The 26,336-nt window shown below is 47.6% G+C and overlaps 1 protein-coding gene across 3 annotated transcripts in view; it reads right to left on the bottom strand.

The window, feature by feature from the left end:
• CA5A (carbonic anhydrase 5A) overlaps window positions 1–24,679 on the bottom strand; it is a 40,435-nt gene extending 15,756 nt beyond the window's left edge. For 2 of the 3 annotated variants that reach the window (XM_066243378.1, XM_066243377.1), the window contains exons 1-3: window positions 24,397–24,676; window positions 18,063–18,260; window positions 1,790–1,908 (exon numbers count right to left, since the gene is read on the bottom strand). In XM_066243378.1, coding sequence (XP_066099475.1) covers window positions 1,790–1,908; window positions 18,063–18,260; window positions 24,397–24,538 — 459 coding nt within the window. In that variant the 5' untranslated portion in view covers window positions 24,539–24,676. Of the gene's footprint in view, window positions 1–1,789; window positions 1,909–18,062; window positions 18,261–24,396 lie in introns of all 3 variants that reach the window. The other variant, XM_066243376.1, reaches the window with a different exon arrangement.
• Between the last annotated feature and the right edge of the window lie 1,657 nt (window positions 24,680–26,336).

The following is a 26,336-nucleotide window of genomic DNA, read 5'->3' as shown; positions in this document are numbered from 1 at the left end:
CTTTTTATTTTGGGGTTTGGCTGGACTTTAGTTTGATTTTAACTCTAGTATTACTCCCAAAACAGTAGCAACAAAAAATTGAAACAAAAACAGTTCATAATTGAAAGGCATCCAAAAGTCAGGTGGTTGGTGGGTGGATAAAAGGATGGGTGGGTGGACAGAGGTGTGATAAAGTGAAAATCGCAAAATATTAAACATAGGATCTGGGTGGCAGCCTCATGGGCTCTCACTGAAGAGTTTTTTTCTATTTTTTGGCATGGTGGGAAAGTTTCATAATAAAATATTAGGGCAAATCTATAAGGCACCACTTATCACCCCACCATACCTACAATAACCAATGTCTAACATTCATCTCTGCTCATTTTTTTTCCTGACTCCCATTTTTTGTTGTTGTTGTTCTTTTTACAGGGACAGAGAGAGAGTCAGAGAGAGGGATAGATAGGGACAGACAGACAGGAACGAAGAGAGATGAGAAGCATCAGTCATCAGTTTGTCGTTGCGACACCTTAGTTGTTCATTGATTGCTTTCTCATATGTGCCTTGACCGTGGGCGTTCAGCAGACTAAGTAACCTCTTGCTTGAGCTAGCGACCTTGGGTCCAAGCTGGTGAGCTTTTTGCTCAAGCCAGATGAGCCCGCGCTCAAGCTGGTGACCTCAGGGTCTCGAACCTGGGTCCTTCCGCATCCCAGTCCGACGCTCTATCCATTGTGCTACCGCTTGGTCAGGCCCTGACTCCCATTTTTTTTTTTTTTTTTTTGTATTTTTCTGAAGTTGGAAACAGGGAGGCAGTCAGACAGACTCCCGCATGCGCCTGACCGGGATCCACCCGGCAAGCCCACTAGGGGGCAATGCTCTGCCCATCTGAGGCATTGCTCCATTGCAACCAGAGCCATTCTAGTGCCTGAGGCAGAGGCCATAGAGCCATCCTCAGTGCCCGGGCCAACTTTGCTCCAATGGAGCCTTGGCTGCGGGAGGGGAAGAGAGAGACAGAGAGGAAGGTGAGGGGGAGGGGTGGAGAAGCAGATGGGTGCTTCTCTTGTGTGCCCTGGCTGGGAATCCAACCTGGGACTCCTGCATGCCAGGCCGAGGCTCTACCACTGAGCCAACCGGCCAGGGCCCTGACTCCCATTTTTTAATGTTGAAAATACCACTTTGTTTTAGGATGATCTCTGCTGTAACAAGTTTCAGATTGTCAATAGGCAGCCTCAACTGCCTTGAAGGAAGGGAAGGTGCTAGTTTGAAATCGATTACCAGCAAGCATGGGACTGAGTGAGAGGCTGAAGAGCACAAACTGTTCTTTTTTTTTTTTTTAATTTTTTAAAAATTTTTATTTTATTTATTCATTTTAGAGAGGAGGGGGGGAGAGACAGAGAGAGAGAGAGACAAGGGGGAGGAGCTGGAAGCATCAACTCCCATATGTGCCTTGACCATGCAAGCCCAGGGTTTTGAACCGGCGACCTCAGCATTTCCAGGTTGATGCTTTATCCACTGCGCCACCACAGGTCAGGCCACAAACTGTTCTTGAATTGAATTTCACCTGTCCGATTTTGGCAAGTTACCTAACCACTTAGAACTTCAGTCTCTTCTTCTATTAAAGGAAAGTGCTAATAATACCCTCCTTTATGACAGTTGTGTGATTGAATGGGTAAGGTGGCTCATTGTTCTGGTTTGACCACAAAAGTTCACATCCCAAGGAAATCCCCCCTTTCTGGGCCACTGGGATGGTTGGTCACCCTACAATCGAGCCTGGCATGTAAAAGCATTCACTGCTAGGATGATGTCTACAAACCTCTGCCGGGTACACGTGGTCATCCACCGTGTGCTCTGAGCCCCACTCATTTACTGCTCCCCAGTGGAAATGGAACTGCTTCAGTCTGTAGTGGTTTTCCAAGGGGCCACCACTAATTCCTGAAAAATAAAACCAATGGCCCTTGTGTGTTAATTTGTCTATTCGTTGAACTGTGGTATTGCTGTGACACTGTCTACACTAAAGTTTCATGATTTCACTCTCTATTGATGTCCTGCTGAAACAACAAACTGGAGTCAATGCCTGAGAGAATGCAGATCCCAGTGCTGCCACCAGGTGGCTGTAGGGGCATCAACCCGTGCCTGTTAGCAATAGGGCAAAGAAAAACCATTTCTGAGATGCTTGCCCGTCCTGTAAGATTTCCAGACTTTCTTAATTTAAAAGAAAAGAAAAGAAAAGAAAAAAGACGTCTTCTGAGTGAAAAAAAAAGGACTCAAATCCTATCACAGAATAATTTAATAAACAAATATGTAAAGAGTAAGATTTTAAAATAAACAAATTCTGAGCTTCAACATGCTACCTTTCCCACCAGCTCTGGTTTTCATGCAGCCCTAGCTCGGTCTAGTCCCACTATATGACCAGGTTTTATAGAAACACTCCTTTTTTTTTTAAGATTTTATTTATTTTTTTAGAAGGGGAGAGAGAGAGAGAGAGAGAGGAGATGGGGAGGAGCCAGAATCATCAACTCCCATATGTGCCTTGACCAGGAAAGCCCAGGGTTTTGAACCGGCGACCTCAGCATTCCAGGTCTATGCTTTATCCACTGCGCCACCACAGGTCAGGCAGCTTCCTTTCAAAGTCACTAAATACCCAGCATAACCTCCTCAAGAGTTGTTAGCTTGACGAACACGGGCTCTAACGGGCACATTCTTCGTGGAGGAATCTGGCTCTCAGCTGCGGAATTGTGGGCACCATCCAGAGGCTCGGGGTTAGCATGGGGACTCTGCAGTTTAACGGCATCCTAGGTAGCTCTGATGTACATGGCTTAGCCTGCCTTTAGCTGCACTCTAGCTGCCTCTTTGCTAATAAGTTTTCATGGACAACTGCTTAAAACATAGTGGTACCTGTTGGACATCTTGCTTTTGACTGAAGAGAGAGTGTGCTACTAGGGTGGCTGGGACAAGTCTGGGAGACACAGCAAAACACTGGAGTGAGTCCCAGGGTGCCCTGCTTGCCTCAACTGCTCTACGTGGCAAATTCCACTGGCTAGTGGTGTTTTCTGTCTGGTCTTTACTGTAAAAAAAAAGTATATTTGTAGCAGGAAGTCTATACAAGAAAATGCTGAAGTATAAACAAGAAAACAGGTCCTGCTCCTGATTCTGGTCTCAATCAAGTTGTAAAGCTTCCTGCCACCTTTTGTGACTCAAAATGAGGATGTTGGTTTAAAACAGTGGTTATCAAAGTGTGCGCCAGTGCGCCCTAGAAGATTTCAGGTGTGCCCTATGGTATTCCAGAGAAATATGTGCCTGTTGGGGACAAAAAACCAACAGGGTTTTTGGAGTTTAGATTTTGGGGGGACAGAGGTACGGGGAATTGGCTGTAAGCTGACAGTCTGCCCAACCCCCCACCTCACTTGCCTGAGTAGGTTGCAAAAGGCTGTTAAGCTGTGGTGCTGGATTGTTCACACTACCCCCCATGTTCCCCGGAAAGACTGGAGGCAAATTTCTTCTATCCTTTGTTTGGTGTAAAGTTAATATGATATGTATGGTGGGGGTTTTGGATTGATGATAAAACATAAGGAATTGTCTCTTGAAGCCTTTTAGATTTCTATAAAAGAAGAATATGTGGCAATATCTTAAAAAGCTTTGAACATTTTACTACAATTTTCAACATCCTATTTATGTGAATTAAAATTTTCTACCCTCAACACAAGAGTAAAAAGAGAGAAATTCTTCAATGTATTGATGAGGAAATGAGAGTTTGCCTTTCAAATAGATGCCCAAACAATGAAGAAATCCTGGGACACATCAGGCTCATGTTTCTCATAAACACAAGAATGAAAAAACACATTTGCACCGGGACCTGCCGAATTTATTAAATCTTACTAAGAATGTGTGTGTGTGTGTGTATGTGTATACATCTATATCTAATATGTAGATATAGATAACTTTTTTGTCATTTAAATTTTTTTAACCCTTTTTACGAATTCTAAAAAGCATAATTCAAAAAATGTTACATAAAAATGTTTTTTAATGTCAGAATAAATTTAATTTTGTTGTACTTATTTCATTTAATTACCATAAAAGCACGCTTGGACTTTATATTTTTTCTTTAATATTTGACTTAATTATTATAACATATTTCTCAGAAATTTGTATATAATGTGCCTACAATTATTTGTAGGATTTTAAATGCACCCTGACTTCAAAAAGTTTGAGAACCACTGGTTTAGAAGCTCATTAGGGGCCCTGGTTGGTTGGCTCAGTGGTAGAGCATCATCCTGGTATATAGATACCCCAGGTTTGATTCCTAGTCAGGGCACACAGGAGAAGCAATCATCTGCTTCTCTACCCCTTCCTCTCCCTCTTCTCTCTCTCTCTTTCTCTCTTCCCCTCCTGCAGCCATGGCTTGATTGGTTTGAGCCCATCAACCCCTGGCGCTGAGGATGGCTCCCTGGAGTCTTTACCTCAGGTACTAAAAATAGCTCGGTTGCAAGCATTGCCCCAGATGGGCAGAGCATTGGCCCCAGATGGGGACTTGTCAGGTGGATCCTAGTCAGTGTACATGTGGGAGTCTTGTCTCTCTACCTCCCCTCCTCTCACTTGGGAAAGAAGAAGAAAAAGAAGATCATTAGGGTCTCATCTAGTCATAAAGTTTTATGATTTAATGAGTTAATCTTCTACATATTTTCCTTAATACACACACACACAAATTTTATCTTAATTTTTAAAAATATACAGAAATAATCTCTTTTCCTACTAAGTATATAAAACATTTTGAATAATAAAGTCTGAATTCACTGGTGGCCAAGAGCACTATGAACATGAAGAAAGAAAACTTCTCAGGTGGGTTCAAATTGCAGGACTTTAATAAAGGAGATCTTCAGTGGCTAGAAGTACAAGAGGGATGAGGATACTCAAGCAGACTGGCCTTGGTAGTTTTCTGTTTTATTTTAGTTTATGATGAGAAGTTAAATAGGTTGCTGGTAATCCCTGAGGTATAGCAATTGGAACTAAGATTCAAACCCAGGTCTGACACCAAAACGTATGCCTTTCCACTTTATCTTTCAAACCAAACATAATCTAAGGAGCTACAGAACCATGAAACATAGGCAGTGGTCATCTTTGTGTCACTTCTGCCTGGTATCTTGTATCTGTGGTGGAAAGGGGGTTTGTAGCTTTGGGCAGCCAGAGACCTCATAGCACCAAAATGTAACCCTTAGTGACCAAGAGGTGAGCCTCAGGGGTGAGTCTGACTGTTGTCTGACCTACTGTCCCTCAGGAGATGCCCTGAGCACTGAGAGGCTGAGACTGGTAATGTGCTTGCTCATGCAGAAGGGAAACCACATGGATACCAATGCGTGTCTGTATCATCTCCAGAATGCAAAGCCAGAAGGCAGGAATATGGGTGTTTCATCTAAGTCAGTGACAAACTGGAACAAACTGGTGAACACAATTTATAAGGCTGTGAGTTAAGAACCATCTAGTACAAGTTCCCAGGACAGGAACCATTTCTGTCTTGCATTCATCATTGTGTTCTCAGCACTCTGTCCAGGACATGTCCGTTGGAAGCACCTGGTGGAGAATGGTTGGAATTACTTAGCTCATTGATTGGTTCATTTAGTCAGTCAGTAAGCAGATCTGTGTATTATGGAGAATCCAGCCTTTCCCGTGGTAGCTTGGGAACTGCCTGGGATTTTCTAGGTAATTCCACAGAATGCTATAATTTTTTTTAAGAGCTGGATTTGCAGTTTAAGTTGTCGTGTAACCTTGAATAAGTTGCTCAGCCTCTCTGAGCCTCAGCCTCCCCACCTGTGAACTGAAGCATGTTGGCAGGATAAATGGAGGTAATATCAGGGAAATCACTTTCTAAAGTGTCATCAGGCTTACAAAGTGTTTTACAATGACAATAACAATGCTGTGTGACTAAAACATCATGTAACCTACCAGGGACTCAGTTCTTCCATTTAGTTAAAAAATAAATAAATTACTACCTAAATAGCTCTTGTGGTCCCAGCTCAAGCATCTTAGAATTCTATGTAGGTAGGATCATATGTAAGGTCTCCAAAAAGAACAATACCACCTGCATGAGGCATACATTCACCACTAGCTGGATGTCTGCCTGATCCCTGACAAAAATAACCTTTAGAAAAACCACTTCCCACTGTTACCAACAACAGAGAGGCAGAATCTGGGATGCTGAGGTGGGAGGGGAATTGTGAGCACAGAGCATTACTCCTTCCTCTGGCAGGTAAAGAGATGCAAGGGTCAGGAGACTTTCAAGGGTCAGAAGACTTTCCCAAGTTCATCCTCTGAACAGGACTGGAGCCCATCGACCATGGCTCCGCGACACCCCCCCCCCCCCCATCCCAACATCAAACTGAATTCTTTACTGAAGTAGCCTCACCACTCGGATTCCCTCCCGCCTGTCTGCTTCTGAAAGACCCAGTAGCCTGAATATAAATGGAAGTCTGTTGTTTGAAATCCTGAGGCTTTCCTGCTGCAGGAAAGATGTCCCTTTTCAGTGAGGCCTCCAGTATATCCATCTCCTTCATGCATTCAAGCTGACATCTGGTCATTTGTACATGAACCAGGGACTTGATGGAAACCTGGGCTGGGATCAAGCAAACTCATAACAAAACCTCCCAAAGCCTGCTGTCCCTTACTTGTTTTATAATATGCAAATCTACACAAGGAGATAAGCAAAATGTGAGCTTTTCTAGGAGGATAAGTGAGGAGAAAAAAGGATCTGGGGTAGGTGGGTGAAAGATAAGCCATAAATGTGGATTGGGCTGGAGCGCCCCCCTGTGGCAGATTGGTGGAGATACACCGGGTTCTGCAGTTCTCGATGATGCAACCTCACTGTAAGTGCATTTCAGAAGAGAAAAAGAAAGCATTAAAAAGCAGATTAAATTCAAGAAGCCAGCAGACATGGACTACAGAGAGGAATGTCACTAAAATAATGTCTTTTAGGCCCTGGCTGGTTGGCTCAGTGGATAGAATGTTGGCCCTGCATGCGGATGTCCTGGGTTCTATCCTCAGTCAGGGCACACATAAGAAGCAACCATCTATTCTCTCCCCCTTCTCTCCCTCTCTCTCTCTTCCCCTCTTGCAACCAGTGGCTCTATTGGTTGGAGCATTGGGCCCAGGCGCTAAGAATAGCTTGGTAGATTTGAGCATTGGGCCCAGATGGGGTCTGCCAGGTGGGATCCCAGATGGGATCCCGGTTGTGGCGCATGCAGGAGTCTATCTCACTATCTCCCCTCCTCTCACTTAAAAATTAAACTCTTTTAAATTAGACCTGACCCACAAAGACAACCCACTAGCAAATTGCCTGTGTATTTATTTAAAAACACAGGAAATAGTGTTTTGTCGCCCTTTCCGTAGGTGGTCAGGAGCACAGTGTGGAGCCAGATGCCAGCAACATTTCTTCTAAACTGAGTGATCTTGATCCAGTCACTGAGTTGCTCTTAGCCTCAGTTTCCCCATCTGTAAAATGGGGAAGATCCCAGTGCTTACTCAGAGGGGAAGAATTAAGTGATGTGACAAGTACAAATTTCTTAGCATGATGCCTGGCAATTTGGAAGCACTCAAAGAACAAAACCCAGCAGCCATTGGCATGTCTCTGTATGGGATGAAGTAGCTGATTAAAGAGAAAAGGCTCTCACTGGTCAGTGTCTCCCGTGCTGTGCAGCCAACATCTGTCAGCTTGTGTAACTGCCAGCACCTGATGGACAGTTAGTACATGCTGTAAATGCTACTTCTTAACAAGCCAGCATTTACTGAGAACCTGCTACGTGCTGGGCATTGTGCAAAGCCCGTTAGGTTCCCCCAGGGAATATAGGACCTCCTTGCAGCAGGTACTATTAGCTCATTTTTTGAGATAAAGAAGCTGAGACTCAGGAGTTAAGTCACCTTCCCCAGGTCACCCTGTAACCTCAACCCAGGCCTGCTTGAAGTTTCAGTCCATCAGCTTATGGTAGCAGTGTTCAAGCCAAACTCTGTGTTTTTTTCTTGCCAGGAAAGTTAGGAATCCAATTTAAGGTTGCAGCCTTGGATTTTAAAAAATTTCAACGTGACTTTTTATAATGACAATATGGTGTCAAAAAATTCCTTTAATAAAAAATTTAAAAATACAAGCCCAATACATGAGAAGGGAACCTTTAGCTTGCCCCTCAACCCTCAGACTCTGCTGTCAAAAGGATCTGTCCAGATAGAGGAGGCCGTGCATCACCCCAGAGTTCTCATTAAGAGGTAATTGGGGAACTGTTTTAGTGACTGTCAGACCCTGGAAATACCCTGAGGACAGATGAAATTGTTGGATGATTCCATGTTGCAATTTGCTGGCCTCAAATATTATTGTCTCTGTGCTTACAACCATAGCTGTTAAAGGCCACTTTCTTGTAGTTCCATGTTTTTACCAGGATAAGCAGGCTTATCTTAACTCCTTGGTGCGTTTGCGGAAGCGCTGTTGAGCAGCATTCCTGGGATGGAGACAGGAAGAGCAGGGTTGGAGCCAATGGGCAATAACAATGTGATAGGGATTTCAAATGGTCCTAAGAGGCTTGTCCATTTTGCAATTAATTTCTGTTCAGTGGAGCATTAGTGTCGGCATGAGATGGGGCCCAGGCTTGCCACATACGTCTGTCTGGGGGCCCTCTTCAGCCTCACAGGCACGGGCATATAGTTTAGGGGAGACTGGGAGGATGATGTGATCAGAGTGGGGAGTGGGGACCCGGGGAACAACGCAAGGGAAGAGAAAATGATGAGTACAGGGAGCAGCAGGGAAAGGCAAGGGGATAAGAGAGCAGTGGGAACAGGAAGAGGCCACCAGTGAGGACAGGAAGAAATCACCGTAGGGATGGACCAGTGACATGGGCTGGCTGTGGGGGGTTGCGGTTGCTATGGCTTTGTGGGCCCTGGTAAACACAGCATTTTCCTAGGTGGGGAGTATTCTTCCCATGGATTGAGCAAGGGGACACCGAGAATCACACTTCCAATCAACTCCCAAAACTATCCACACGCAGGGCCCGAGGGAAGAAATAAATAAACGCTATCTTCATTCTTTTTTTTTTTTTGTATTTTTCTGAAGCTGGAAACGGGGAGAGACAGTCAGACAGACTCCCGCATGTGCCCGACCGGGATCCACCCGGCACGCCCACCAGGGGCGACGCTCTGCCCACCAGGGGGCGATGCTCTGCCCCTCTGGGGCGTCACTCTGCCGAGACCAGAGCCACTCTAGTGCCTGGGGCAGAGGCCAAGGAGCCATCCCCAGCGCCTGGGCCATCTTTGCTCCAATGGAGCCTTGGCTGCGGGAGGGGAAGAGAGAGACAGAGAGGAAGGAGGGGGGGTGGAGAAGCAAATGGGCGCTTCTCCTATGTGCCCCGGCCGGGAATCGAACCCGGGTCCCCCGCACGCCAGGCTGATGCTCTACCACTGAGCCAACCGGCCAGGGCCTCTTCATTCTTTAATGAAGATTGAAAGTATATGGTTTTAGGAATCAGGCTGACAATTTACAAATTTGCAGGGAAAAATAACTACCCCAGGAGGAGTATGATCATCACATTCTTTCCTCTTCATGATTGTCTTCATAGTCATCTTCCAATCATGTAGCCACAGCCCTCTTCTCGATGGCACAAGATTTCCTGCCCAGGACCCTCTCTTCTGCCTGTGCATAATCTTGGAACCACTCGTTCATGCCTCATTGCAGGCACCCAGCCAGTGGAAGGGGCCCTGGGATTTGGGTCCTGTGTGGAGAAATGGCAAAGCAGTTCTTGCCGCCGAGTTCCGGATCCACCTCCAGGCCCATCTCTAGCCTGTCTTCCCGGAAGGGAACCCCCAGTTTCTGTCAGGCAGCAGCTCCCTTTGGTGAATGTGGCCTGAGCCAGTTTCTTAGCCTTGCACCTAAAGATTCCCCAACTGATGGAAGTGACGTCTGCAAACCTGAAAATGACACCGGTCTACATTTGCTCCAGAAGCAAACACGCATCAGTCTCCTGCCATGTGTGCTCGCTGCTGATTCTGCAATGGTGAATGGCACCCAGGGACTTCGGCTCTTAGGAACCACGCCCGGCTGGAATCTCTTGGCAATGGGGACAGTTGTCAACTGTCATTTAGAGGATAAAAGGCTGTTATTGGCCCTACTTTACAAATACTTAAAATTCACTATGATGTTAAAAGGAGCATTGGCAGGCTGTGCTTCAGTGCCTGGTGCCTTAATTGCCAATTACTGTCCTCGCGAGTGAGTGACCCTTCAGGAAGGCTGCTCATGAGTCACTATGGGGCTTGCAGTTTCTATTTGTCCTCCTGCCCCCTGGTCATGCAAACATACAGAATCCTCTGTAGTCAGAGAAAGCCAGACCCAGCCTGGCCAGCAGCTGCCTGTCTGCCTTCTCTGTGTTCCCCCTGGTGGAAGACATTGAAAGAGCACACAGCCGATCTTGTTTCGTTTTTTTTGTTGTTGTTGTTGTTTTTTTTTGTTTTGTTTTGTTTTTTGCATTTTTCTGAAGCTGGAAACAGGGAGAGACAGTCAGACAGACTCCCGCATGCGCCCGACCGGGATCCACCCGGCACGCCCACCAGGGGGCGACGCTCTGCCCACCAGGGGGCGATGCTCTGCCCATCCTGGGCGTCGCCATGTTGCGACCCTCCTGGGTGTCGCCATGTTGCGACCAGAGCCACTCTAGCGCCTGGGGCAGAGGCCACAGAGCCATCCCCAGCGCCCGGGCCATCTTTGCTCCAATGGAGCCTTGGCTGCGGGAGGGGAAGAGAGAGACAGAGAGGAAGGCGCGGCGGAGGGGTGGAGAAGCAAATGGGCGCTTCTCCTATGTGCCCTGGCCGGGAATCAAACCCGGGTCCTCCGCACGCTAGGCCGACGCTCTACCGCTGAGCCAACCGGCCAGGGCCCCGATCTTGTTTTGATCATTCGATTTTGAATGCTCCACACACAGTAGGTGAAGCTATCCTTGATCAAGTACAGTACTTAATTCTCCTGGCACAGTGCTAACTGCTTCACGCGGATTCTCTTTTAATTTTCCCACTAGCCAATCGGTATCAGATCTTCAGTTCACAGATGAGGAGACTTGAGGGTCAGAGAGGAGAGGTGACATGTTCACTCCACCCAGACAGTAAATGGAGGAACTTGGCCTCACACCCTGTTTTTATGGCTCCAGAGTGAGGCCAACACCATGTTGTCCACCCCCCACCCTTGAGGAGTAAGATGAATTGCCGCTTGGGTACTGGAGGGGCAGCTCGGGACCCTGCCCCCCCCCCAAAGATGGGTCTAGCATGGAAGACTGAGGTGTTTTGCCATCTGCTGCTCTACTCACTCCATTCAGGTAAGTGGGTGGCATGGGGGCACAACAGGGCATCTTAGTGCCCTGGAGTCAGGCCCTACACTGTCAGCAAGAACAGAGGCACTGGCATTTTTATGTGGCTGGAGGGGAGGGAGTAGGATTTGGAAACAGCCCTGGGTTTGCATATTGGCTATAGGTGTCCTCTTCCAATAAATGGACATACTTACCTGTCTCTTGGGGGGGGGGTTGTGAGAATTAAATGCCTTGAATCCCCCAACGAGCACATCTGCACACTAGCGGCAGTGATGATGTCATTGCCACAGTAGTTTAGGGTCTGGTTCACACAACACAGGGTGTCTTCTCAAGAAGCAGTTGGATCTATCTGTAACCTCTGAACCTTGACCTTTGATATATTTTCTGCACTAATGTGCCCATCAGGTGGAAAAACTGCTGCCATTCATTATGAAAAGGATCACTGTGTTAGGACAAGGGGTCTTCCTTCATCTGAGAAGTGGTGTGTGAGGTTTGATGGCCACGTCCTTGCCTCTCACCTTTCCATCGAGCCCTTCATGCTCCACCAGCCCTTCCTCTCCGGGCCTCAGCGCCGCGCACAGGCCTTGGCAAGAGCCGCCACTGCCTCCACCTTGTTGTTCATCCTCGCCGGCTGGCATTCGTCTCAAAGCGTGTGTGTCCCTCACCTGCTTGAAAAACTGCTGGAACCCTCCACGCTGATGGAAAACATCCTTGGTCTCCTGGTATGTTTCGCTTTGAGTTTCTGGCTCCCGCCTGCTGGCGTTACCCAAGCTAAGCGAGCACGTTTTATACAGAATTACTTCTACCCCATGCGCCTCCTCCTCACTTCCTTTTTTACTCGCGAAGCATTTCCTTTTAGTCCGTCCAGGTTTTGTTTTTTGTTTTTTTTAATTGTGAGAGAGTTTCATTAGCCTTGGTTACTTGCTGCGAAACTTTTTTTTTTTTTAGCACTTTCTGTCTTTCAACGGTTTTCCATTTCCTTTGGTACCATGGCTCCCAATTTTCAAGAGAAGTGAACAAAGAAGACAGATCACCTGAAAAAGGGGGCTAGAGGCTGGAAAGCAAGCCATGGAGATGGTTCAGAAGCCTGGGAGATTGACTAGGAAAGGAGAAAAGGGAAACTGGGTTTTGGGGAAAATGACAAGTAAAGTAAAACCAGATTGTCCTGTGTGGACATGAGCCACAGGAGGAATTATCCAACTAACCTATGTGGCGGGGGAGAGATATTCAGATAATTCTTTCGGTATGTGGCAGGGTGGGGTGGGTCCCTTTGAACCAGATTAAGAAGTTGGTGGAGAAGCCAACATGTGGATGTCAAGGCTGGGTCAACCTAGAGCAGGGGTCGGGAACCTATGGCTAGTGAGCCAGATGTGACTCTTTTGATGGCTGCATCTGGCTCGCAGACAAAGCTTTAATAAAAAAAATAATAATGTTAAAAATAGAAAACATTCTCATGTATTACAGTCCATTCATTTCCTACAGCTCATGTTCATGGTTGTGGGTGGCTGGAGCCAATCACAGCTGTCCTCCGGGACAACACCAAATTTTTATTGGATAATGCGTAACGATGTACACAGGTCGTTGTACAGCTCTCATGGAATTACATTTTAAAATATGTGGCGTTCATGGCTCTCTCAGCCAAAAAGTTTCCTGACCCCTGACCTAGAGGCCTGATTGCAACAGTGGGTACAAAAACCTTGGATTCTGAGAGTGATGCAAATCAAGAGTGGGTCAAGGTGAGCTCAAGGTCAAGAGCAAGGAAGTCAGCCCAGAGGAGACAGCTCTGAGAGTGCCTTTCTAGCCTGACCTCACTTCTGGGACCAGCAGCATGTGGTCTTCCACTCCGGCCTGACCTTTCTCTAGGACAGCGCACCCTGAGAGTCACTGTTGCTGGCTCACATAAGATGAGTGACCAAAGCTGGGTAATGGGGACTAGTCCTGGCGCTGATGCTGACATTGCTGGGAGAGAGAGAATGTCTCTTTGTGTCACTCTATTGAGAAGGTCTACAAGGCCACCATTCGGGGCTATGGGCCGTTATCTTTGCTTCATTCCAAGATCCCCACCTGGGATGAGCCCACCAGGGGAAGGTAGAGCTGAGAGGGGAGGATTTTGACACAGCCACATCCTGAAATTTTGGGGAATCTAAGCCAATAAATTTCTCTTTTCTTTGCTTAAGCCAGTTTGAGTTTCTGCCACATGCAACACAAAAGGAAGTCTTAACCAATACAGTAAATGCCTTGCAAAAATGAGAGCAAAAATAAGATCTGAGGCACCAGGGACTGAGGGGAGAAAGAACAGTACAGTGATGTGTGAGACAAGCTTATACCAGGTCCTGGGAACTGACTGTGTATGTCTCTTCCTAATTCACGATCAACGACTTTGCATTGGGAGCTTGAAATCTGTCAGCCATGTGGGAGTATTTACACCACAGGAAGTGGCAAACACCACAAATCATGACTTCTTGTCCCCTCACCTCCATCACATAAACCATGACCCCCAGTGCAGAAAGCCAGTGCTCAACATTTACCAGGACTCCATATACTCAGCAGGGCCTGTCTTTCTGGACAGGTCTGAGAGTCTTAAAACACCACTTTCTGCGCACAAATCTCTCTGGGTCAATTTAAACAGATGCTCACCAGCGCTTCCCTCCATCCTTAGTGGCCCAGACCCAGCCTGAAGCTGAATTACATTTGAGAAAATATTGAAAGGACTGAAACTGGCGATTCTCCAGCTGCCTTCCTTCTATTTCTTCTCTCTTAAAATTAGTCACTTTTATTTGTCTGTTTGTATTTTGACTCTTGAAAACAAGAGACTGAAAGTTAAAATCAAACTGACTGAAGCAAAAAAGGTGATTAGTCCGGGAGCTGGTTTGGCTTTAGGCACAGCTGCAGTCAGAGGCTCTGCCAATGGCCTCAGACCTCCACTTCTATCCACTTCTTAGCTGTGCTCTGCTGCGAGGACCTGCCGCACAGCCTTGCAGCTGCCCCCAGCACCTGCAGGCAAAAAGACAGGTTCTCTTTGAACATTTCCAAGAAAATTCTTTGGTTCTTATTGTGTGGCTTGAATCATATGCTCACTTCTGAACCAATCACTGAAGCCAGAGAAAGGGTTGCCGGTACTGGCCACACCCACTCCTATGATTCAAGCTTTGGGTAAAAATTCAAGAGGTTGAAATTCTTTTTTTTTTTTCCCTTCTTCTTTTCTAAGCAAGAGGAAGGGAGATAGAAAGACAGACTCCCACATGTGCCTGATCACCCTGAACCAGGATCCACCCGCCAACTGGGAGGGGAAGAGAGAGAGAGAGAGAGACAAAAGGTGGGGAGGGGGCGGAGTAGAGAAGGAGATGGTTGCTTCTCATGTATACCCTGACCAGGAATCGAACCCAGGACATCCACACACTGGGCTGTTGCTCTACCACTGAGCAAACTGGCCAGGGCTGAAATTCTTGACCAAAAGGAGGCCTTGACTTGTGATTCTGGGGATAATTGTTACCTGTGATAGTCTAGTTTCCCAGCTTAGACCCTGACCCTGAACTCCCATGGGATATAGGAACAACTAGATTCCAAGGCATACATGCTGTAAGACACCCAAATAAAAATATAATATAAACAACTGGGCCCTTAGAGTATCACAGAGATATCCCTGCTCCACCTGGCAGGAGGGCCTGGGTGTGGGCATCTTCTTGCTGGTAGGTAAGAGACGGGTGTCCCAGGCTGACCTTACTGTCCACTGGCCCTCCTGATGGAGTGAGCACCCTGGACATGGTGTGGCAGGGCTTGAACCAGGAGCCCACCTGGCCCCTGAACGGGCTGCTGTTTCTCCTGAGGACCTGACGTGATTTGGACTACATTCACCCCATATGCTAGCCCTTTCCTCCCCTTTGTTTAAGTCAGCACCTCCGGCCTCATGCCTGAACCCTGTGGATATTGAATGCAGATTCCTTCAAACAGAGGATTCATGCTCTTAAAATTCCCTTCTTTGGGAATTTTACTATGAGAAATTTACACAGAGAATCTCACTGTGAGGGCTCTATGACCTCTGGCCGTGACTCGCCCTAAGCCTCATTCTCCTCCCTGCCAAATACGGAATAATATGCATCTCACACAGTTGTTATGAGGAACACTTAAGTTTGTTCAAGTGAAGCCCTTGACAAGGAGAAGAGACCAGTGAATGACTGGGGGGCGGGGCTTTAGAATCAGCGGGACTTGGGCTTGAACCTGATCTCCCCACTTCCTTGCCGCTTGATCTTGAGTGAGTGGCTTCCTCTCTGAGCCTCCATTTCTCCTTGCATAGATAAGAACCCCAATACCCTCTACAGTGGTTTCTGTTTTTTATGTGCTGTTATTCATTCACGGTGGTGCTTTTCAAAGGGATGTCTGCTGGTCTGTCCAGCATATCTTCCTTCTTCCAGAAATAGCACCTCAATTTCCCCCAGGACCACCCCTTCCCTGAGCATGTGTTCTTGGTGAGGACACGGATCAGGGTGCTGGGTACCCCACTGACCAACGGCTGGCTGAGTGCCTAGCTCAGTCACTAGACCTTCTCCTCTGGGAATCTGAATTATTTTTGCCAAATATATCTTAACAGTACTCATACAAAAGTCCAAAGTAACCTTTAAAGTTTTTCATAATTTAAAAGTTAAAGGAAAATAAATGTGTTATGTAGATATCAGTAAGACCCATAGTTACACATAAAAATTATATAGGAGGATCATGAACTCATCTACATCCATTTCTGTTTTGCTCAATCTTATTAGAATAGTCATACAACTATTAACCAAGCAGAAGTTCAGAAACTATTATTCTTTATTTAATCTTTTAAAGCTGCTGCATAAAATGTTTAAAAATAACACAAACCATATTAAACCCGAAAAGCCGATTTCAATCGCTCCTTGGGAATTTGAACTTAGAACAGAACAACATCGGGCAGAAAAAAAGTTGGTGTGCTAAGTAAATAAATGCTTGACCCCTGCTCCCTGGAGCCCTGAGCTGTCCTGGTTCCTGTCCTTTCCCAGATCTGGGTGTCCCATTTTCCCTTCTCTTCTGTCAGCTAGGCTTAGCCTTCCAAGAAGTTCCTCTTTGCTTATGTTGGCCAGAGTTGGGGTTCTTGTCCCTGCATTTGGGAAGTCCTAACTGAGAAGTGTGCCTGAGATCGCTGTGAATACTGATCAAGAACCATGAGCAGCCCCAGGCACACAGGTGGCTGCTCAGGAAGCATAAGCTCCTTCCCACCTGTGAGCCGAGGAGAGGCACCTGGGAAGGCTGAACCACCGTGTGCGGGAAGCCCCTCCCTGGGACTGCACAGGAGAGAAGGGCTCTCTGCCCCCTGCTGCAGCCATCCAGTCCATTAGAAGTGAAATATTCGAGGCTGGGCCTCACTCGGCATCCAGTCCCTCCCCTGGGCTCCGAGAACACTAGTGCACGTGGTTCAGGGCGCCCTCGTGGCGTTCACTTCTTTGCTGGGCAACAATAAGGAAGTGAACAACATAACCAAACATAGCCAAGGCTCACCCAGAAAGGACGGGGGCTGGGGGCAGTGTCAGGTCCCCAGGTTCCATGTTCTCTAGGAGATATCCCAGGGCTCAGCACACAGTCATACGCATGGCTAAGATTTATTAGAGCAAGAGGATCCAAGCAAAATCTGCAGAGGGAAAAGACGCATATGGTGATGTCTGAAGTAGACCAGGCTCCAGCTTCCAGTGTGTCTGGTGGAGTCACGGGGACACGCCGACTCCCCCAGCGGTGAGTTGTGTTGTCCACCAGGGACACCCCTAAGAGACTTGCTGCCCAAGGTTTTCACTGGGGGCTGGTCACATGGGCACCCTCTGCCTGGCATGTACGAACATTCTCCACTCCCAGAAAGAAAACAGATGTTTGGTGTAAACAAGGTTTACGATGATACCAAAGGGGCTGAAAAACACCAGCTGTGATGGAAGCAGCTGATCCTGACAAGTATCACAGGAGTGGAAAGAAACATCCCCAACCTGGTGGAGTAGACATCCCAAACTCCTGAGCATCCCGAAAGGGATCTAATGAGGTGGTTCAGCTGAAGCCCATCCAGAGTGCTGAGACCCAGTAAAGCTTCTGGGGCCTCTCTCCTGCCTCCCTGCCCACCTGCCCAAAAGTCCTCCACCGTCATCATCCCAGACAACCTCTGGCTGGTCCCTGCTCCAACCCTGTCCTCCTCCCCTCCGTTTCCTCATAGCAGGTGGGCATTCATTTAAACATCAACCAGGTCAATGTCTGTTGGCTGCTGGTCTCACTCTAAGAACCAGCGAAGTGACAAACCTCCAGACACCTCGGCCCGTTGTCAGCGCAATTTCCTTCCTCCTCTCTTTCGAGCCTACCCGCCACCGCGCCTCCCTCGTCTGCCTTTCTCTGTTTTTCTTCTCTGATGTGCCATGAGTTTGTGTTTTTATTAGCTTAGTGCTTCTTCCTCTCCAGTCCCTGGAATGCAATCCATAAAGAAAGGGACTTAACTGTGTTCATTATTTTATCCTCAGTAAAACCATGTGAATGTAAGTGATTGGCATTATAGACTTTAAAATAAGCATCAGTTAAAAAATAAAATAAAATAAAATAGGCATCATTCCTCTGTCCCTGCAGAAAGACTTGTGAGTTTTACCTGTTCCTGCTTCTGCAATGCTGTTCCTTGGCCTCAAACTTTATATTTAAGTAAAGCTCTCATCCCTTCTCTGCTAAGTCCGTGACTTTACTCTGAGGATGTGACAGGAGAAGAGAAAGGCATCAGATCCCATTCAGACTCACCTGACCTCTCAGTAGTGTCGTCAAACTCCACCTGGAAGAGGTAACCGGTGTTCTTGATGTAGAGGCAGGCCGCTGCGTCGTAGGAGACGCGGAGAGGCTGTAGCCCCGGGTCATAGACACTGTCCCTCCAGCGGATATTAATGGGGGACTGCCGGGAGCCCCCTTGCATGGAGGCTGGGCCCTTCCAAAGGGGATGCACTGGGGACAAAGAGAAGAGAAAGAAGGAGACCCTGATGATACACTGGCCTTGCTGAGCCTGAGAGTCAGATGGCAGAGATCTCAGAAGAACCAGCGCAGCATAGAACCCGGGAGCCACCAGACAGTCAGCTGCTTACCCTGCCCACCCGCGCAGGGCCCCTGCTCCATGCCCTCTCTGGACCATCCCCAGACGCCACTGCATTGATTTTTTTTTTGCACTGCATTGATTTGGTCTCAGGAAGTCCTCGCCCTGTGGTTCCAGGCCAGACCCGGAGAAGCATGTGCATGAGGCAGTGCAGGGTAGTTTGGAACCTCTTCCTGGCACATTACACTCATAGATACTTCAAGTCTCCCAAAGGGAGAAGGCAAAAGTATTCTGACGGCAATAACACTAAGCAGAATGGCCCCCTGCTCTCTATTCTCAAGGTTTCCGTAGTTATGGGCTGCTACCCAGACCTGGCAGGGGTTTCTCTGTTCTTTGTAGACCCTAAGGGTACTCCCAAACCTCCTGCCAATGGCCACCCAAGGCCTGAAATTCCACCTTCTGTTCGTGTGTTTTGCTTTCCCTATAACAGTGGACATGTTGCTTTAGGCAATATAGATACACAAATATTAAAAAAATAATTTATGCCTTGATTTGAGAGCAAGCTGGGGAAGGGCACAGAGTTGGAACCTGGAGGTGGCAAAGTAAAGAAGTGCTACCTTCCACATCTGGGAGGTGACCAATTGAGTTCATTGTGGACAAGAGTCACCCAACCATGTGAAAGACCCAGTGCTCATGAAATTATAGAAGTAGAGGCTGTGACTGTTCACAGTGGCCAAGACATGGAAACAACCAAAAAGCCCTTCAATAGAAGACTGGATAAAGAAGATGTGGCACATATACACTATGGAATACTACTCAGCCATAAGAAATGATGACATCAGATCATTTACAGCAAAATGGTGGGATCTGATAACATTATATGGAGTGAAATAAGTAAATCAGAAAAAAACAAGAACTACATGATTCCATACATTGGTGGAACATAAAAACGAGACTAAGAGACATGGACAAGAGTGTGGTGGTTACCAGGGGTGGGGGGAGGGAGGACGCAGGAGGGAAGGAGGGAGAGAGTTAGGGGGAGGGGGAGGGGCACAGAGAAAACTAGATAGAGGGTGACGGAGGACAATCTGACTCTGGGCGAGGGGTGTGCAACATAATTTAATGACAAGATAACCTAGACATGTTTTCTTTGAATATATGTACCCTGAATTATTAATGTCATCCCATTAACATTAATAAAAATTTATTAAAAAAAAAAAAAAGAAGTAGAGGCTGTGAAGGCAGAACAGGACCATAGCAGTCCTCCTACCCGATCCTGGGGTACAGACTGGGGCCTGCGGAGTCCAGGCAGGTGTGTCAGTGAGGCTGCTGCCTGGCGCTAGGGAAGTGGGAACTGTGGCAGTCTGGAAAGTATGGCAGCATTTGTTGCGAGATCTGTAGATTTTTCAGGACAGGATAAAAATGAAGATTTTCACGCAACATTTCCTCATATTTAAGTGTTAATAGTTAATTTTGTGTTAAAACTTTTTGTTTGTTTTTTTAGCATATGTGCTCGATAGAGGGGTGGGACAGGGAGAGGGAGAAAGACAGAAAGGAAGAGAGATGAAAAGTATCAACTCATAGTTGCGGCACTTTAGTTGTTCATTGATTGCTTCTCATATGTGCCTTGACCAGGGGGCTCAAGCTGAGACAGTGACCCCTTGCTTAGGCCAGTTACCTCTGGGCTCAAGCCAGTGACCTTGGGATCATGTGCATGATCCCACGCTCAAACTGGTGAGCCTGTGTTCAAGCCGGATGAGCCTGCACTCAAGCTGGCGACCTCAGAGTTTCAAACCTGAGACCTTAGTGTCATAGGTTGATGCTCTATCCACTGCACCACCCACAGTCAGGCAGTGCTAAAGTTTTTAACATTATGTAGAGGGAAAGACATATTTGTGACCAAATAACCCAGTTCTCAGTACTCACTACTTGAGTTATTGGCTGGTTATTTACCTTCCCCCTGCTGTCCCCCTTCCCCAGCCTTAGTTTCCTCATCTTTAAGAGTGAGAATAATAGTGTATAATACAAGCGGGTTGACCAAGACCAGAAGAGAGAGCTTGTGGAGTCCATGTTGGCTTCTGCCTTGAAGCCAGCCTAGCAGAGACACTTCCCTCCCAGAGAGACCCCGTCCAGTGCCCTGAAGCAGTGACTCGCTGTGCTCCCAGGCCAGAGCAGCCTGAAGCACCCTGCAGGCACATCCAGTGCTCCCCGCTTTTCCTTTGCAAGAGGGACGAATGGATGCTAGCAGACTCAGAGTCGGCTAACTGGCCTGGACCTCGGTCTGGTTCCTCCATCTGCTTGAATCCTGATCTCTACCGGGAGTGCCTGGTCTTCCATCGTCTGCTTTCTTCCGAACCCCTCTGAGCTGCACAAACCACAATTGTGTCTGTTGGGAAGGGACACTTAAAAACCAGTGCAGCCCTCACAAACCATGTTTGCATAGATCCTCCCTAAGGGAAAACGGGGATTTGACACAGCTGCACAACTCTTAACATAGATAGGTCACAGGCGCGGCTAAGTGCCACAGAGGCAGCCCTCCCCTAACCGGGGACTCGGCTGGCCTTCTGGCACAGAGACATAAGGTACAGAAGGTTAAATCTGTGAAACTTCATGAAGGGTGAAGGGGCTGCCAACCATGAAACATCTGCATTGAACACTGTCCCTGCCACCAGGTAAAAAGGTGCTGTCCATCACAATCTGCAAACAGGGGACACTGCTTAAATCCTAAATAGGTTTCCGATGTTTGCTCAAGTCGATCATGTCTCCAGGCTGAAGCTGATGTCAGCAAAGTAAGTCTTGTTGTAACTAAAGCAGCTCTCTGATGGGAAGTAATAAAGTATTATCCTCTTTTTTCCATCCTCCAATAAATATTCAGTGCACTTCTCCTATGGTTCCAGCATTGGCCCAAGTGCAGGGAAGGATGAGAGACATATTGAACAGATCTGGACGCCCCCAATTTGGAGCCTATCCCAGCCTTAGTGAGCCAAACCCAGGAAGCCTTGCCGATGAATGAGCAAGAGATATCTATTAAAATGTTTGAGAGGCCCTGGCCGGTTGGCTCAGTGGTAGAGCGTCGGCCTGGTGTGCAGAGGTCCCGGGTTCGATTCCCGGCCAGGGCACACAGGAGAAGCGCCCATCTGCTTCTCCACCCCTCCCCCTCTCCTTCCTCTCTGTCTCTCTCTTCCCCTCCCGCAGCCAAGGCTCCATTGGAGCAAAGATGGCCCGGGGGGTTGGGGATGGCTCCTTGGCCTCTGCCCTAGGTGCTAGAGTGGCTCTGGTTGCAACAGAGCGATGCCCCGGAGGGGCAGAGCATTGTCCCCTGGTGGGCAGAGCGTCGCCCCCTGGTGGGCGTGCCAGGTGGATCCCGGTCGGGCGCATGCGGGAGTCTGTCTGTCTCTCCCCATTTCCAGCTTCAGAAAAATACAAAAAAAAAAAAAAAAAAGTTTGAGAGCATGCAGCGGTCTGTTGCTGAAAGTTTACTAACCAGCTGAACTGAGGAATAAGAAGCTCTGATGTGGAACGTTTGCCGATTACCACCGTGAATCCTCCCACCAGGGCCCATTTTAAGCTACCAAGGTGGAAGTCACTGATCACAGACTCGGGAGGAGATGCCCACTGTAAAAAGTAGCTTCCAGACACACTGAAACATGTTTCCAGAGACCACTGCATTGAAATGGTCCCTAAAGTTATTTCTGACCATTTTATAACTCTGACTTTGCCCTTTAGGCCAAACCACCACTGATTTTCAATCACTTTTAGTAGCAAACACTCCTGCCCCCAAATGAAATGTTTGCTAAATCCCAATAAACAAAACACTAAAGAGAAGGATGAAGTTCTTATGTTGCCTGTTTGGCAGAACAGACCCTGCTCACTGTGGACCGTTGAAATAACAATGCCTTGGTGTCCCCACCAGCATTTTGAGAACTACAGCATGAACCAATTCAGGCACTGGATCAAAAGTTACTTTGTTACCCTGTCCTGCACAAGTGTGTACAGATGTGGGAGAGCATAGCTTATAAAGAGTTAAAAATTGTATGCCACCCAGTGACCTCCGACAGGGAAATGGTTACATACAGGCGCACGCGTGTGACGGCCCCATGAGTGATAATAACAATGCCCGGAGAGGGCACGTGAGGTGCCAGGCGCTGACCAAGCCTTTCTAGGCATCACCTCGTTTCATGCTTTCAGCAGTGCTGTGTGATAGTACTCTTTTTAAAAGAAAATTTACTTTTCCCATTGATGAGAGAGAGGGGGGGGGGGAGAAAGAGAGAGAGAGAGAGAGAGAGAGAGAGAGAGAGAGAGAAGCATCAACTTGTTCTACTTAGTTCACTCGGTTGTGCACTCATTGGCAGCTTCTCCTATGTGCCCCGACCTGATATTGAATCCGTGACCTCCGCGCGCCCGGATGACGCTCCATCCACTGAGTCACCTGGCCAGGGCCCATAAGTACTCTTATTACCCACCTTTTACAGGAGAGGAGACAGGCTCTGAGAGGCTAAGAAACTTGCGGAGGGGCACACATCCACAAAGTGGTGGGGCCAAGTTTCCATTTAAGTGGCCTGATGCTCGTAATGGTTGTACTAAGTGCTAAGAGGGGACTGTTACTGAGAGACAGTTGTGGAGATGTCTACAGTTAAGTAAAGAAGAAAACCGAGGTGCAGATAAGCTTGCCCAGTGAAGTACCTATTATTTTTTAGAAAGCACTGTATACGTGTGGACAGATTTCTAAGTGCTTGGGGGAATTCGTTGGAAGGCTGCTTTCTGCATTGCAAACTACACATAGCAGTTGCCTCTGGGAATTGGGGTTGGAGGCGGACAGGTGAGCGGGTCTTTCTATGTGAGGGTCTTCTGTTGGGTTTGAAATTTACAGGTAGGTCTATGGTGGGGCCTAAGGTTCCCCATTTCCAGCAAGCTCCCAGGCGGTGGTCTGAGGACCCCACTCTGAGTGGGGTGGGACAAGGCTTCTATCCCAGCCCCCCTCTGGGTAGGGGGGGTTGATATATATCTGGTGACTTTGGTTTCCATTTCTGTGGCACACCCTGGAGGACGCCTTGGGTTTCCTTCTCTTGGAAACCTAGAGCAGCCCCCAAATACCGCCTGAGCCTGAGCCTCAGCTTACCCACAGCATGTGGTCTAGCACCCCAAGGGGCCTGCCCTCACCTTCAACAGGCCTGAGTTCTGGCCTAACAGGAACCCAGTGGAGCCTGAAGTGCTTTAGTAAATTGCCCTGAGGTTTCAAGACAGAGATTTCACCATCGTCCTCAGGTGTAGACCAACAGATGAACTGGAAAGGGCCAGTGATGCCCACTGAGGGCTGGGGTGTGCCAGGCTTTCCACTCACACCATTCATCTTTATTCAGTCCTGTGCGACACACAGTCATCCCATTTCATAGATGAGGAAACTGAGGTTCAGGGAGGTGAAGCAGCTGCCCAGCTCTCACTAGTCACTAGTGCCCACCCTCAGGAGCGACTGGCTCTGAAACCCATGCTCTTTCAACTGCCCAGTTGTGGAAAGTGAGGAATATTTACATCGGAAGCCAACTTATCAGCTCTCAACGCCGGCCCTTTGTTTGACAGAGGTAGAGCTGAGACCCAGAAAGAAGAAAGGATGAGTCTCGGAGCATGAACTCTGCCAATCCCGGAACAAGGCTGATGTGGGGCCGTCTCTGGACAGAGCTGGGTAGGTGGTCTATTTACTGTGTGTTTGTTGAGAATGTTCTCTGCTAGCGGCTTTTGGGTTCAAAAGGGCAGGGAGCTCTATAATTGGCTCATTTGGTCCTTCAGGGCTGGATGTTTCATAATAACAGCTTGTCCTGGGAGAAGGGGCACTTGGTACTGATCTTACTCCAAGCCTCTTGCCCTCCCAACCAGCCCATGAATCTGAGGATAAAAGACGTGCCCAAGGTCACCTATGGGAAAAGAGACAGAGTGGAAACCTGAACCCAAGCATTCTGGCTCCAGACTGTCTTCCATTTTAAAAGACATCATAAATTTAGACAAGCATCAAATTGCATTTGGAAAAATGCAAGGATTCTAAGAAATTCTACTTACAAGCGTTATTCCTGTTTTTCTGTGCACACGGACCCTGGGAGCATGGTCGCACAGGCCTTAGCAGATGACTTCGTAGAGTCCCCCGCACCTGCTTGACCAAGACGGAGAAACGCGAGGACTCCAGGAGGTTCCTGCTCAACATTGAGGTCCTTAGTATCTTGGGTCTGTCCCCACAGAGCCCAAAGAAGAGAGGGTGATTTTTCCTACGATGCTCACTTTGATTGGAACAATGGTGAAGCACACTGGACTCACCTCTTATTATAAAAACTCACCCAAACTGTGAGCCCTGTTAGTTAAATTTCAACCCATGCCCATCCCAGCTTCTAGGATGACACTTGGTCTGGCTTAGGGATGGGTACACTGGGACAGGTGGCCTTCACTGTGGCCAGGCTCCTGGGGTCACTGTGTTTTGGTCTGGTAAACAGCTGGGTGAGCGAGCCAGGGAGGCAGGCCTGCTGTGGGTCCAAGGGAACAGGTGAGGGCACACAGGGGAGGACAAAGTCCGTACTCTTGCTGTTGACCTCTAGTTTGGAGCCGAGTGGCTCTCTGGCCTCGGGCTGCTCCAGACCAGGTACTAAACCATGCTGTATGTGTTTGTACAGGGAACAACGGGTTCAAAAGTGCAGGGATGGGAATCAGTCAAAGCTGTGGGGTGGGTGGGCAGGTGAGCAGGTGACCTCTGCTTAGGACTCCTGAAAAAGCAGCCAGTGCCCACTTTGTATAAAACAGATATGATTTGATACTAATTTGTCCTGCCCAAGTAAACTGTCCTGATTGGTTCAGGATACTCCCAGGTGGTGGTGCCCATTTCACGCACAAAACTGTCCACATTTGAACAGTAAATTGGAAGGTCCCCGCGTTATACAACCTGTAATAATTGCACGTGCCAGGTATCAAACAAACTTACTTTGGACAACAGGCATTTTGTTCTGCAGACACTTTTTACTCATGAAAGGGAGCCTACAGGATTAGAAAAGTCTGTATTTGGTGGTGGTGGTGGGTGGGTGGGTATTAAACTTATAAACTTTAAGGGGAGAAATGACATCATAACTTATCGTAGAATTCTAGGATCTTAGACCTTAAAAACCCCACAGGAGTGTGGCAATGACGCCGCTGCACTATTGTGACGGTTTAATGAATTGATAAGAGTAAAGTGCTTGGAGTGGTACTCCTACTGTTGGTACATGCCAGGCACCATGTTGCAGGCCCTGGATGAGGGCACACTCCCCCCGGCGTGAGCCAACTGGTCAGCTGACACTCCCAGGTTCCCTTTGCTCATGAGGGTGTGTCCTCTGCCATCCCAGGCTGCCCTGCCATCTTCAGCCAGCCTGTTTCAGGTAGATCGTATCATTGGCTCGCTGTTGGAGACTGCAAGCTGACAGGGTCCTTGTGGTTTAGAGTTTTGGGGGGCAGAGGTGTGGGGGGGCTGGCAGTAAGCTGATGGGGGGGGAGAGGGTGAGGAAGCAAGGGTGAGTGACTGAGAAAGGAAACAGTGTTTCCTTTTGGAGTAATGAAAAAGTTCTGGAATCAATTAGTGGTGATGGTTACAAGACATTGTGAATGTACTTAATGCCACTGACCTGTACACTTTAAAATGGTTAAAATGGTAAAATTTATGGTATGTGTATTTAAATATAATAAAAGAAAAGGAGAGAAAAAAGCAGTCAAGCAGGTTTGGGAAGGTATAGACTAGTGGGTTATCACATGATTTGGTCAAAGGCACAGAAACTGGAACCTAGGGAGCTATCAATCACGGTCGCTAATAATATTTATTTTCGTTAGTAGTAGTATTCATTTTTTTTTTATTTTTTTATTTTTTTATTTTAGAGAGGAGAGAGACAGAGAGAGAGAAGGGGGGAGGAGCTGGAAGCACCAACTCCCATATGTGCCTTGACCAGGCAAGCCCAGAGTTTCGAACCGGCGACCTCAGCATTTCCAGG

This window comes from Saccopteryx bilineata, chromosome 9 (genome assembly GCF_036850765.1).
Source record: "Saccopteryx bilineata isolate mSacBil1 chromosome 9, mSacBil1_pri_phased_curated, whole genome shotgun sequence".
Lineage (NCBI taxonomy): Eukaryota > Metazoa > Chordata > Mammalia > Chiroptera > Emballonuridae > Saccopteryx > Saccopteryx bilineata.
Note: the sequence above shows the minus strand (reverse complement) of the source record. Positions and strands in the feature narration are given on the sequence as shown.